This window comes from Antedon mediterranea, chromosome 4, assembly GCF_964355755.1.
Source record: "Antedon mediterranea chromosome 4, ecAntMedi1.1, whole genome shotgun sequence".
In the NCBI taxonomy this organism is placed as follows: Eukaryota; Metazoa; Echinodermata; class Crinoidea; order Comatulida; family Antedonidae; genus Antedon; species Antedon mediterranea.
The window spans coordinates 29,790,751-29,805,675 of record NC_092673.1 but is presented as its reverse complement, the minus strand read 5'-3'; the positions used below and the strand labels follow the sequence as shown (position 1 = coordinate 29,805,675).

Sequence of the window (14,925 nt, the reverse complement as noted above, 5' to 3'; positions counted from 1 at the left end):
ATGGACCAGTAACCCCACCTCTTCCAAAAGATACTGGGTTCTTTAAAATCCACATGAGCCAGATGTGTACACTGGACCTACGGTTTATAGTCCTTAGCTGAGAAGATTTGTTCTACCGCCAGAACAATGGCTAAGGAAAGCCTTCAACCTGTACCCCTGCGTTACATAACTGATCAGCCAGTCGATTCCTTGTGAAATAATGTAGTTTCAGTTTGACCAAAAGATCTTTTTTAACCATCACAAATTCTGTTTTACCCCTCATCATCAGAAAAAAGTAAAGCATTATTAATTAGATTTACGATTGTTTTATGTTCTAATTGTAGAGTTGAAGTTTGTTCATTATTACTAAGTCACGGTGGTGACCCTACCTTACTTAACTGCCATACAAAGTGTGCATTAGATGCTGCCACCAGGGAGCTATCAGAAACTCTACAATGTAAGTACACTCTATCTGGGCACCAGTCGTGTGTGAATGTTGCTATGAAAAGCATTGCTTATTTCAAATAAATTTCTTGGGCACCAGTTGTTTATGAATATTATTAATACTTTGTTACTAAAGTTGAACCTCCCGTAAGCGGCCACCCTCGGGACGGGAAAAAGTGGCTGCTTACGAGAGGTGGCCGCTTACGGGAGGTACCAAATGCACAAATTAGATAGGAAGAACAAACATGCTTTTGAAAGTGCGGCTGTTAAGGGAAGTGGCCGCTTACTGGAGGTGGCCGCTCATGGAGGGTTAACTGTATATACAGTAATAACTGTTGCTTATTTTAGATGAATTTCGTGGTCACCAGTTGTTGGAAGCCTGTTGCAATGCTGATATGACGAAAGTGAAGAAGAACCTAACTGTAGAAGGTGTTAACTTCAAAAACCCTTTAAATCATCAGACACCTTTGGTAAGTCTCCTGAAAACTGACTTTAGTTTGCATGTTTTGGTAATTTTGTGGCTGTGTCTTTGGAGAGTGTACTCATGGCCAGAAACAGCCTGACCTGCATCACAATACTTAAAAAGCAATATATATGGCCGACTTCTGTCGTACAATGTCAATTAGTCTTGCATTCATCTGAATAATGACTTAGCTAGGACGTTTAAAGCACCTTTGACTGGTCCCAACATTGACCATCTCTCTTCCAGTGCCCACCTTAACCAGAGGAGAGGCACATAAGAGTCAGCAGTGCTGATTTCAAATGCCTAATGGTACCCCAGCTCCATATACAGCACTCGGTATTCCCAGATGGTCTCCCATCCAAGCTGTAACCGGGCCCAACGTTGCTTAACTTTGGTGATCTGACGAGAACATGTGTTTCAACATGGTATAGGGTGTACTCTTAAAAAGCATTATAACTCATAATCTAAACAAGGGCAACTGCAAATACAGTTCTTTCTGTTCATGTCTATGTCTATTGCTTGCTCCTGGATAAATGTTAATATTATCATTTGCTTAATGATGTCATTGTTTTCTTACTATTTTATCAGCATTGTGCTGTAGGGTCTGCTGGTTCCAAACGGAAACAAGTGACTGAATTATTGATACGAAAAGGGGCAAATTTGGTTGACAAAGATAAAGAGTGAGTATAGGAACAATAACAATATTGTAACTGTTGCACAAGTTTTTTTTGTAATGTCATGCGCATTGATATGTTGATCATCATCTTCCTATACTGCACATAGGTTGTTCACATTTATGCAGTCGGGCTTTCTAATTTTCTTTTAATTTTGTGTTTCATATTATTATTATTACATTACATTTTTTTTAAATAATAATTTTTAATTTCTGTTGTTTTTTTTTATTGCAGAGGCCAAACGCCAATTCACATATCTTCTAGTAAAAACCATCATGATGTTATTGAGATTCTGCTGAAAAATGGAGCCAAAGTAAGATATCCAAAAATAAACTTTGACCTGGACATGTGATACAATCTTTCTCTTTATTGATAAATAATATAACATCAATGTGCTTTGGTCCCATGTGTGCATGACTCATAAATAGTAGTAAAAACTGCTGGATTTCTGGCTCATTCACTACCAGACCAGAAATAAGGATCAAGGATATTTTAAACGAAGGGTAATTTGACATTTTTGCATTCCCTTGTTGGATGGTCACATGTGCTCATGACTCATAAACAGTAGTGTTAAATTGTCCCCAGGGTTCAGGCATTTACCACCATACCAGAAATAAGATTTAAAATCAAACAGTTTTTTCTTTTTTAATTACTGTACACTATTTCCTGTGTTGGATATTATAATATTTTTTTGGTTCCAATTTTAAGCATTTTATTTTTGTGTTTTAGGTGAATTCAGTTGACAACCTGGGCCAGACAGGTCTGCATCGGGCAGCCCAGGAGGGCCATGTCCAAGCCTGCCGTGTACTGCTAGCATACGGTGCTGACGCAACCATCCCTTCCTTACAAGGCTTCACTGTTAATAGAGTGGCAACTGAGAGTGTACAGAAATTATTACAAAGTAAGACAATTTTTCAGTATCTAAAATAATCCAATAACAAGTTCATTATGTATTGAATAATCATATAAATCAGTAAATTGAACTATTATTATCGTGCCCTATTTGGCTTCAATTCAATCATGGAGGATATAGATATATTTCCTAATGATTTGATTAGATCTTCTTTCTAGATTCTTATTTGTTTCAAAATTGTGTTTATATTCAACAGTCAGTGTTCTACTATTTTAATGTCTGAAAAACTATTTACTATATTTGGGCATTTTGACCGAGTTCCATGATCGAATTAGACCTTTATGTAACACTAATGAACATAGATAAAAGCTAGTTGCTAAACTTAAGGCATTAATGATCAAATGTGAACCCAACCTTGGCTGCAACGTGGTATAGTCTTGTGTGTATGCCTATATATGTGTGAATAAGAATTAGTTATTTTTCACTCATTTTGTTCATATTTTCGCTCATTTATTAGCCCAGCACTTCTTTTGATTTTTAACTTTATGGTTTCGATTTAGGTTTTTCTTTTTCTATTAGTATCTCTGTTGATATCCAGTCACCGATACCCACAGCATTGTCATTTTTTCAATGCTTATCAGGGCTCGATTTAGTGCTAGCCCGGCGTACAATGGCTAGTAAAAACAGCTCCGGGCTACCTAAAGTATCTTCCTTTAAGCCCGTATGGCTAGTAGGTTGTGGGAACTCGAAATTGGGACGAAATGACCTCATAAAAATAACTCCAGCATGAAAGACATATGTCTTGGCAACATCAGCAAAAAAAAACCACTCGCGCGCTGCTGTGGCCATAACAAGTGATGAAGTAGGCGGAGCCTCTCATAATCAAGCAAATTTCCCGAATTATGATTGGCCATTTATGTTTTTGTCACCCAGGTTATTGTGAAGTAGGCGGAGCTTCATTAGCAGGTCAAACATGTCACAAAAATATGACCATAAATAACGAACTGTGATTGGCCAAATGTAGTAGAATTTTGTCAATGTTAAAAATAACTTGTCTTGTCAGGCCTGGTTGTCACGGATCAAAGCTAGGGATATTTTGTAGGGCTGGGTGGCTGGCTCTATCCCTGTAGGTAGGCCATGGAGGCCATATTTTATAATATGCGTAGGCCTAGATAGAATCAAAAGCAATCGTTTGGCATCGTGATGGCTGCTCAGCAGCTAGGCCTAGCTAGGTACTACCATTTTGGTAACAGTAGGCCAGGTGCTCCAATGCGATCTAGCCTAGGCCTAGCTAGTAGTACTAGTAGGTATGTCTATCCTAGCTACCCTACTACTACTAGTACTAGGCTAGGCCTAGTACTATAATAATAGGCTCTAGGCTAGGCCTAGAAGGTAGACAGAATCTGATTAGTTTTCTTGGCTAGGTTGAAGCCCAACAACAAAAAGACCTCAATAAATCGATTCTGTGAATATGGTATTGCATGAAATAGACTAGGCCTAGGTATGCGACGCAAAGTTAATTTTTATAATGTGAACAATAAAGAAATACAATTTTGTGTAATTTTTCATACAATAATAGTTTAATAGTAATACAGTATGGTATGTAAATGTGTAGCAATTCTCGAGCGTTTAGATTAGTGCGCCCTCTATTGTACAAAATGCCTGAATTCATTTATATGGCGGCCCTGCTATCACGGTGCGATATGAGTGGGCTAGTAAAATAATGTATGGGCTAGTGAAATCTAGAGTGAACTAGCCCAGTGGGCTAGCAACATGAAAAAGATAAATCGAGCCCTGCTTATTTTATTTGTATCTCCGTTGATATTCATTCAGTCACTGATACCCACAGCATTGTCATTTTTTCAGTGATTATTTTATTTGTATCTCCATTGAGATCCAGCCACTGATACCCACAGCATTGTCATTTTTTCCAGTGCTTATTTTACTTGTATCTCCATTGAGATCCAGCCACTGATACCCACATCATTGTCATTTTTTCATTGTTTATTTTATTTCGTATCTCCATTGACAATACATCCAGCCACAGAGCATTGTCATTTTTAATATTTTACCTTTTGATTCATATTAATTCAGATTTATTCATTTTTTTGTACAAAACTAGTTCAAAGGGCAATAAATAAGCAAAGACAGTTTATCCCTAAATCATAGAGGATGTATATAAATCTGACTAGCATATCTTATATAAATCTGACTAGCATATCTTATATAAATCTGACTAGCATATCTTATATAAATCTGACTAGCATATCTTATATAAATCTGACTAGCATATCTTATATAAATCTGACTAGCATATCTTATATAAATCTGACTAGCATATCTTATATAAATCTGACTAGCATATCTTATATAAATCTGACTAGCATATCTTATATAAATCTGACTAGCATATCTTATATAAATCTGACTAGCATATCTTATATAAATCTGACTAGCATATCTTATATAAATCTGACTAGCATATCTTATATAAATCAACGCTAACAAACACTTTTCACATCAATCCACATTTTCTGTCTTCAAAATTCTCTTGTCATTTCCTGCTTGAAGTAGACCAGTTCAGATGTGTAGATTGCTAAGCCTCTAATCATCTCATGCTTTCCTCTTCCGCCCAATCATAAATACCAATCTAGCCAATATTTTAAACCAACTCAAAATATCCTATAAAAATATATTCTAGCCAATTTTTTATCCAACTCAAAGTATTCTATAAAAATATATTCTACAGGTAGGTGATATTTTTAACCAACTCAAAATATCTTCTATAAAATATATCTAGTATAAAATTTAAAAAGTTATATCAAATTGTGTAATAATTTAATGAAAACATCTTAAATTTTCATTTTATTTAATTAAAAGAAGAAATAAGAAGCGTTGTGTACATTTAAAAGAATACAATTTTAAAATAGATTGAGAGAAAAAAAGTGTAAAAATAGTCTACAAATGCTGTCTTAATCTGCTCCTCAATCAGATTCTAGAATAAGAACTTGTGATAGAACACATCCGATTTTTGGATAAGAACTTAGAAGTTATCTTTCAGAAGAGTAGGATGTTACTACCCGATGTTCTACTCTAGTAGAGGCTATATATGGTTTGACCTTGAAAAAATTCTAATAAAAGGTCTTTTGGTATTTTCTTGTAGCTTTAGGTGTCAATAATGACCAAAAAATTTTTGCAGCCTTCTAGTTGCTGCGTTAGTGAGATATTGAGGGTCAAAGGTCAGTGACCTTTTTGTGGCATTTGATGGCTCATAACTCCTCAACTCCTGGGTTTAAAAAGACAAATGTGGTTTCTACATCTATGTTTTAGTGGTCAAACAACAAAATAAAGTTTTTGCAAATTTCGGGTTACTTGTGCCATTGGTCAGATAGTCGGGTCAAAGGTCATTGACCTTTATTCATTAATAACTACTGCTAGTGTAGGACCTGAGTAAGATTTGTATGCATTCAATTTAGGAGAGAATATCTCAACTGTTATAGGATAATTTTACCCCAAGGAACAATATGGGATATGTGTCAAATTCGTTATCTGGGGCGAAAATGCCAAAATCGGGGTCAAGTGTTAGAAATGTGTGGTTCTTATATCTCGACAACCACTTGTTCATACAGATTTGCTTTTGGTGTCAAATTGTTCAGAATATACATATTTATATTCGGTCTAACACAACTTTTACCCAAAAAAATGGCCGGAAATGCTTTTACTGACCTTTGACCAAAAAACACATTTTCGGGTTAAATATTTAAAATGTCAATGGACACACTGTATGGTATCAAATGAAAGCATATACAATATGCTACCCATTGCTACCCAACTTGTATTTAATTATGTGATGTTATTTTTGGAAAATATGAATATTTTATTAAATTTAGACAAAAATGAGTATAAATTAATGTAAGTTTATTTTAGGTGAAATAATTCTAGCGTTGTAATGAAATATTTGGTATCAAAAAGAAAAGACTTAGTTGTAGTTTATTAAGTTCTTTATTTGGTAGACCAAACAAAATGGCATTGCAGTAGTCTAACCGTGATGTTATTAGTGCATGGACAAGTTTAATAAGCGAGGAGTGTGTTTGCGAATTGATCTTATGTTACGAAGGTGGTAGGTATCAGATTGACTAATGTTGTTGATATGTCTGGACATAATCGTTGCTGAGTCAAATACAACTCCGATATATCTAACCTCCAACGATGATGTGATTGATGTTTCTAGCAATGGCCAATTTCTTGAAGTGTTTTGAATGAAGACATAAGATTTCTGTTTTACCAGGTTTAAAAAGAGCATGTTTTTAGTTAGCCAATCCTGAACATCAACAACACAAGCTTCGATAACCGATTTCGCCTCATTAAACTCTGCTGGATTAAAGCTGATGTACAGTTGTGTATCATCTGCGTACACATGATATTGGACACAATGTCTCTTAATGATATCACTCATAGGCGAGATGTAAACTAAAAACAATACTGGACCCAGTAACTTGATCCTTGAGGAACACCGCATTTCAGGTCAATAGAGGTGGATTTGACATTACCAATCCGGACCTGCTGCTTCCTAGAAGACAAATATGACTTGAACCAATTTAGAGCAGATCCACAGATACCAATAGACGAGAGTCTTGCAATAAGAATGGAATAGTCCATGGTATCAGAAGCTGCCGACAGGTCGAGGTACACAGAAAAAAGACAATTACCTTTATTCAGAGTTAAAATAATATCATTATGCACCTTGAGAATGGCTGACTCTGTACTGTGGTGCTTTCTATATGCTGATTGAAGAGGGTCGAACAGATTATTGTTGTCAAGAAAATGTATGAGATCTAAAGCAACGCATTTCTCAAGGATCAATTAGATAAAAAAGCGACATTAGAAATAGATCGAAAATTTGCCATGCAAGTATGATCCAGTGAAGGTTTCTTTAAAATAAATGTAACTAGACCCAACTTCAAATCATCAGGAAAGGTCGTACCAGTTGATAAAGATAAATTAATAATAATTCTAAATACTGAAGTCAATTATGCACATTTTCCATAAAGTTATATTTCTAATTAAAAATTTCAATACAAGTTGGGTAGCAATGGGTAGCATTTTGTATATGCTTCCATTTTATACCATACAGTGTGTCCATTGACATTTTAAAGAATAATTTAACCAGAAAATGTGTTTTTTGGGTCATTTTTTTCGGTCAACCAGCATCGGCCAACAGCTTAAGATCAACTTCTTCTAGCATGGAAAACTCACTTCCACAAACTACTATCGGTGGAGACTTCAGTGGTAGATGACATGGATATCGTCAAAATCTTCAACTTAACCACCAGATAAGCTTCGAGAGGTTCTCCGAGGCCGAGGTGTCAATTGCCTGCAAACAGATGAAATCTGGCAAAGCACCTGGTCTTGACGGTCTTCCCATCAAAATATGGAAATTACCTGGCACCCAGAAAGCTCTCACTTCTTTCTGCAATCAAATTCTTGATGGAAACAGGCCATCAGAATGGGGAATTTCGTTCATACCCCGAAAAAAGGTGATCTTTCAAAACCAGATAACTACAGGGGTATTTCATTATCAAAATTGGCTGCAAAGATCTACAATCGCCTGATTTTAAATAGGATACGTCCTGTGATTAATGAAGTTTTACGCCCCAACCAGAATGGCTTTCGTCAGGCACGATCAACAACTACGCACATTCTTGCACTGAGGAGAATTGTTGAAGAGGTTAAGAACCATCACAAAGAGGCAGTCATTATCTTTATTGACTTTCGCAAAGCCTTCGATTCCATCAATCGCAACATCATGATGAAGATCCTCTTAGCATACGGCATCCCTCATAAAATTGTAGAAGCCATCAGAGTAATGTATATCAATACATCAGCAGTTGTCCTGACTCCAGATGGTGAGACTGATTGCTTCAACATCGACTCTGGCGTAGTTCAAGGAGACCCTCTTGCTCCATTCTTGTTTATTGTCTGCCTTGACTTTGTAGTGCGATCAGCAACTACATCATCAGACGGTCTCACCCTCCGCCGTAGTAGAAGACATCCAGCTGAAGTACTACCAGACCTGGACTTTGCCGATGACATCGCCATTCTTGAAGATTCCATACATGCTGCCGAAAATCTACTGCACAGAATTCAACAAGCCACACAAGCTATAGGTTTATACTTAAACATCAAGAAGACCCAATTCATACATTTAAACCCCTCATCACCTTCTATAACTCTCGCACTGGATGGATCAGCAATAGAACAAGTAGAGGATTTCAGCTACCTCGGAAGCTACTGTTCATCCACTAACCATGATTTCGAAGCAAGACTTGGTCAAGCATGGGGTGCGCTGAACAGTCTTTCAAAAATATGGGCATCTCGTATCAACAAGTCCACAAAAATCCGCCTCTTTAAGTCAACAGTTGAAGCCATTCTTCTTTACGGCTGTGAGACATGGAGTCTTACTTCATCGCTCTCAAAATCATTGGATGGAGCATACACCCGCATGCTGAGGAAAGTCCAAAACATCCCATGGTCCTCACACGCCACCAACAAGACACTATATGCCAACCTTCCCCGTCTTACGACCATCATTCAAAGACGTCGCATGGGCCTTGCCGGTCATGTTATGAGAAGCTCTGAGCCTGCCTCAAGAGTTCTCCTTTGGGAACCAGAAGAGAAAAGGAAAGTGGGAAGACCTCAACTGACTTCGCTCGACATTCTGTTGAAAGATACCAAACTAGACCTGAGTGAACTGAGAAAGAGCATGCTTGATAGAGATGTGTGGAGATAAATGATCATGGCACCCACTTAATAGTGGGATGACATTAAGTAAGTAAGTTTGGTCAAAGGTCAGTAAAAGCATTTCCGGTCATTTTTTGGGGTAAACGTTGTGTTAGACTGAATATAAATATGTATTTTCTGAACAATTTGACACCAAAAGCAAATCTGTATTATTTGGTTGTCGAGATATAAGAACCACACATTTCTAACCTTTGACCCCGATTTTGGGCATGTTCGCCCCCGATAACGAATTTGGCACATATCGCATGTTGTTCCTTGGGGTCTAATTATCCTATAACAGTTGAGATATTCTCTCCTAAATTGAATGCATACAAATCTTACCCAGGTCCTAAACTAGTAGTAGTTATTAATGAATAAAGGTCAATGACCTTTTACCCGACTATCTGACCAATGGCACAAGTAACCCGAAATTTGCAAAAACTTTATTTTGTTGTTTGACCACTAAAACATAGATGTAGACACCACAGTTGTCTTTTTAAACCCAGGAATTGAGGAGTTATGAGCCATCAAATGCCACAAAAAGGTCACTGACCTTTGACCCTCAATATCTCACTAACGCAGCAACTAGAAGGCTGCAAAAATTTTTTGGTATTTATTCACACCTAAAGCTACAAGAAAATACCAAAAGACCTTTTATTAGAATTTTTTCAAGGTTACATAGGATAAATGTCACATATAGCCTGTACTACTCTGTCTTTAGCATGGAGAGATAAAATTAGTACCATTTAGTGGCAGCTGATTGTCCTCACGTAATTCAGCCCAGTAGTCTGTGAGTCACAAGATTGTACATTTATATTGGAAGTACAGTGTGAAAAACAACTTAAATTAGTACCATTTAGTGGCAGCTGATTGTCCTCACGTAATTCAGCCCAGTAGTCTGCGAGTCACAAGATTGTACATTTATATTGGAAGGACAGTGTGAAAAACAACTTAAATTAGTACCATTTAGTGGCAGCTAATTGTCCTCACGTAATTCAGCCCAGTAGTCTGTGAGTCACAAGATTGTACATTTATATTGGAAGGACAGTGTAAAAAACAACTTAAATTAGTACCATTTAGTGGCAGCTAATTGTCCTCACGTAATTCAGCCCAGTAGTCTGCGAGTCACAAGATTGTACATTTATATTGGAAGGACAGTGTAAAAAACAACTTAAATTAGTACCATTTAGTGGCAGCTAATTGTCCTCACGTAATTCAGCCCAGTAGTCTGCGAGTCACAAGATTGTACATTTATATTGGAAGGACAGTGTAAAAAACAACTTAAATTAGTACCATTTAGTGGCAGCTGATTGTCATCATGTAATTCAGCTCAGTAGTCTGCGAGTCACAAGATTGTACATTTATATTGGAAGGACAGTGTAAAAAACAACTTAAATTAGTACCATTTAGTGGCAGCTAATTGTCCTCACGTAATTCAGCCCAGTAGTCTGTGAGTCACAAGATTGTACATTTATATTGGAAGGACAGTGTAAAAAACAACTTAAATTAGTACCATTTAGTGGCAGCTAATTGTCCTCATGTAATTCAGCCCAGTAGTCTGTGAGTCACAAGATTGTACATTTATATTGGAAGAACATGAGTGTAAAAAACAACTTAAATTAGTACCATTTAGTGGCAGCTAATTGTCCTCACGTAATTCAGCCCAGTAGTCTGTGAGTCACAAGATTGTACATTTATATTGGAAGAACAGTATAAAAAACAACTTAAATTAGTACCATTTAGTGGCAGCTAATTGTCCTCACGTAATTCAGCCCAGTAGTCTGCGAGTCACAAGATTGTACATTTATATTGGAAGGACAGTGTAAAAAACAACTTAAATTAGTACCATTTAGTGGCAGCTAATTGTCCTCACGTAATTCAGCCCAGTAGTCTGTGAGTCACAAGATTGTACATTTATATTGGAAGAACAGTGTAAAAAACAACAACTTAAATTAGTACCATTTAGTGGCAGCTAATTGTCCTCACGTAATTCAGCCCAGTAGTCTGTGAGTCACAAGATTGTACATTTATATTGGAAGGACAGTGTAAAAAACAACAACTTAAATTAGTACCATTTAGTGGCAGCTAATTGTCCTCACGTAATTCAGCCCAGTAGTCTGTGAGTCACAAGATTGTACATTTATATTGGAAGGACAGTGTAAAAAACAACAACTTAAATTAGTACCATTTAGTGGCAGCTAATTGTCCTCACGTAATTCAGCCCAGTAGTCTGTGAGTCACAAGATTGTACATTTATATTGGAAGAACAGTGTGAAAAACAACTTAAATTAGTACCATTTAGTGGCAGCTAATTGTCCTCATGTAATTCAGCCCAGTAGTCTGTGAGTCACAAGATTGTACATTTATATTGGAAGGACAGTGTAAAAAACAACTTAAATTAGTACCATTTAGTGGCAGCTGATTGTCCTCATGTAATTCAGCCCAGTAGTCTGCGAGTCACAAGATTGTACATTTATATTGGAAGGACAGTGTAAAAAACAACTTAAATTAGTACCATTTAGTGGCAGCTAATTGTCCTCATGTAATTCAGCCCAGTAGTCTGTGAGTCACAAGATTGTACATTTATATTGGAAGAACAGTATAAAAAACAACTTAAATTAGTACCATTTAGTGGCAGCTAATTGTCCTCACGTAATTCAGCCCAGTAGTCTGCGAGTCACAAGATTGTACATTTATTGGAAGAACAGTATAAAAAACAACTTAAATTAGTACCATTTAGTGGCAGCTAATTGTCCTCACGTAATTCAGCCCAGTAGTCTGTGAGTCACAAGATTGTACATTTATTGGAAGGACAGTGTAAAAAACAACAACTTAAATTAGTACCATTTAGTGGCAGCTAATTGTCCTCACGTAATTCAGCCCAGTAGTCTGTGAGTCACAAGATTGTACATTTATATTGGAAGGACAGTATAAAAAACAACTTAAATTAGTACCATTTAGTGGCAGCTAATTGTCCTCACGTAATTCAGCCCAGTAGTCTGTGAGTCACAAGATTGTACATTTATATTGGAAGGACAGTGTAAAAAACAACTTAAATTAGTACCATTTAGTGGCAGCTAATTGTCCTCACGTAATTCAGCCCAGTAGTCTGTGAGTCACAAGATTGTACATTTATATTGGAAGGACAGTGTAAAAAACAACTTAAATTAGTACCATTTAGTGGCAGCTAATTGTCCTCATGTAATTCAGCCCAGTAGTCTGTGAGTCACAAGATTGTACATTTATATTGGAAGGACAGTGTAAAAAACAACTTAAATTAGTACCATTTAGTGGCAGCTAATTGTCCTCACGTAATTCAGCCCAGTAGTCTGCGAGTCACAAGATTGTACATTTATATTGGAAGGACAGTGTAAAAAACAACTTAAATTAGTACCATTTAGTGGCAGCTAATTGTCCTCACGTAATTCAGCCCAGTAGTCTGTGAGTCACAAGATTGTACATTTATATTGGAAGAACAGTGTAAAAAACAACTTAAATTAGTACCATTTAGTGGCAGCTAATTGTCCTCACGTAATTCAGCCCAGTAGTCTGTGAGTCACAAGATTGTACATTTATTGGAAGAACAGTATAAAAAACAACTTAAATTAGTACCATTTAGTGGCAGCTAATTGTCCTCATGTAATTCAGCCCAGTAGTCTGTGAGTCACAAGATTGTACATTTATATTGGAAGGACAGTGTAAAAAACAACAACTTAAATTAGTACCATTTAGTGGCAGCTAATTGTCCTCATGTAATTCAGCCCAGTAGTCTGTGAGTCACAAGATTGTACATTTATATTGGAAGGACAGTGTAAAAAACAACTTAAATTAGTACCATTTAGTGGCAGCTAATTGTCCTCATGTAATTCAGCCCAGTAGTCTGTGAGTCACAAGATTGTACATTTATATTGGAAGAACAGTATAAAAAACAACTTAAATTAGTACCATTTAGTGGCAGCTAATTGTCCTCATGTAATTCAGCCCAGTAGTCTGCGAGTCACAAGATTGTACATTTATATTGGAAGGACAGTGTAAAAAACAACTTAAATTAGTACCATTTAGTGGCAGCTAATTGTCCTCATGTAATTCAGCTCAGTAGTCTGTGAGTCACAAGATTGTACATTTATATTGGAAGGACAGTGTAAAAAACAACTTAAATTAGTACCATTTAGTGGCAGCTAATTGTCCTCACGTAATTCAGCCCAGTAGTCTGTGAGTCACAAGATTGTACATTTATATTGGAAGAACAGTATAAAAAACAACTTAAATTAGTACCATTTAGTGGCAGCTGATTGTCCTCATGTAATTCAGCCCAGTAGTCTGTGAGTCACAAGATTGTACATTTATATTGGAAGAACAGTGTAAAAAACAACTTAAATTAGTACCATTTAGTGGCAGCTAATTGTCCTCATGTAATTCAGCCCAGTAGTCTGTGAGTCACAAGATTGTACATTTATATTGGAAGGACAGTGTAAAAAACAACTTAAATTAGTACCATTTAGTGGCAGCTAATTGTCCTCATGTAATTCAGCCCAGTAGTCTGTGAGTCACAAGATTGTACATTTATATTGGAAGGACAGTATAAAAAACAACTTAAATTAGTACCATTTAGTGGCAGCTAATTGTCCTCATGTAATTCAGCCCAGTAGTCTGTGAGTCACAAGATTGTACATTTATATTGGAAGAACAGTGTAAAAAACAACTTAAATTAGTACCATTTAGTGGCAGCTAATTGTCCTCATGTAATTCAGCCCAGTAGTCTGTGAGTCACAAGATTGTACATTTATATTGGAAGAACAGTGTAAAAAACAACTTAAATTAGTACCATTTAGTGGCAGCTGATTGTCCTCACGTAATTCAGCCCAGTAGTCTGTGAGTCACAAGATTGTACATTTATATTGGAAGAACAGTATAAAAAACAACTTAAATTAGTACCATTTAGTGGCAGCTAATTGTCCTCATGTAATTCAGCCCAGTAGTCTGTGAGTCACAAGATTGTACATTTATATTGGAAGAACAGTGTAAAAAACAACTTAAATTAGTACCATTTAGTGGCAGCTAATTGTCCTCATGTAATTCAGCCCAGTAGTCTGTGAGTCACAAGATTGTACATTTATATTGGAAGGACAGTGTAAAAAACAACTTAAATTAGTACCATTTAGTGGCAGCTGATTGTCCTCATGTAATTCAGCCCAGTAGTCTGTGAGTCACAAGATTGTACATTTATATTAGAAGGACAGTGTGAAAAACAACTTAAATTAGTACCATTTAGTGGCAGCTGATTGTCCTCATGTAATTCAGCCCAGTAGTCTGCGAGTCACAAGATTGTACATTTATATTGGAAGGACAGTGTGAAAAACAACTTAAATTAGTACCATTTAGTGGCAGCTGATTGTCCTCACGTAATTCAGCCCAGTAGTCTGCGAGTCACAAGATTGTACATTTATATTGGAAGGACAGTGTAAAAAACAACTTAAATTAGTACCATTTAGTGGCAGCTGATTGTCCTCACGTAATTCAGCCCAGTAGTCTGCGAGTCACAAGATTGTACATTTATATTGGAAGGACAGTGTAAAAAACAACTTAAATTAGTACCATTTAGTGGCAGCTGATTGTCCTCATGTAATTCAGCCCAGTAGTCTGCGAGTCACAAGATTGTACATTTATATTGGAAGGACAGTGTGAAAAACAACTTAAATTAGTACCATTTAGTGGCAGCTGATTGTCCTCAC

The 14,925-nt window shown here is 36.5% G+C and overlaps 1 protein-coding gene across 1 annotated transcript in view; it reads left to right on the top strand.

Moving 5' to 3' along the window:
* The window catches only part of LOC140047219 (poly [ADP-ribose] polymerase tankyrase-1-like), a 31,023-nt gene that overhangs the window by 4,939 nt on the left and 11,159 nt on the right, over nt 1-14,925 (top strand). The window contains exons 6-10 of the mRNA XM_072092106.1: nt 324-436; nt 772-893; nt 1,475-1,566; nt 1,795-1,873; nt 2,290-2,461. Coding sequence (XP_071948207.1) covers nt 324-436; nt 772-893; nt 1,475-1,566; nt 1,795-1,873; nt 2,290-2,461 — 578 coding nt within the window. The remainder of the gene's footprint in view (nt 1-323; nt 437-771; nt 894-1,474; nt 1,567-1,794; nt 1,874-2,289; nt 2,462-14,925) is intronic.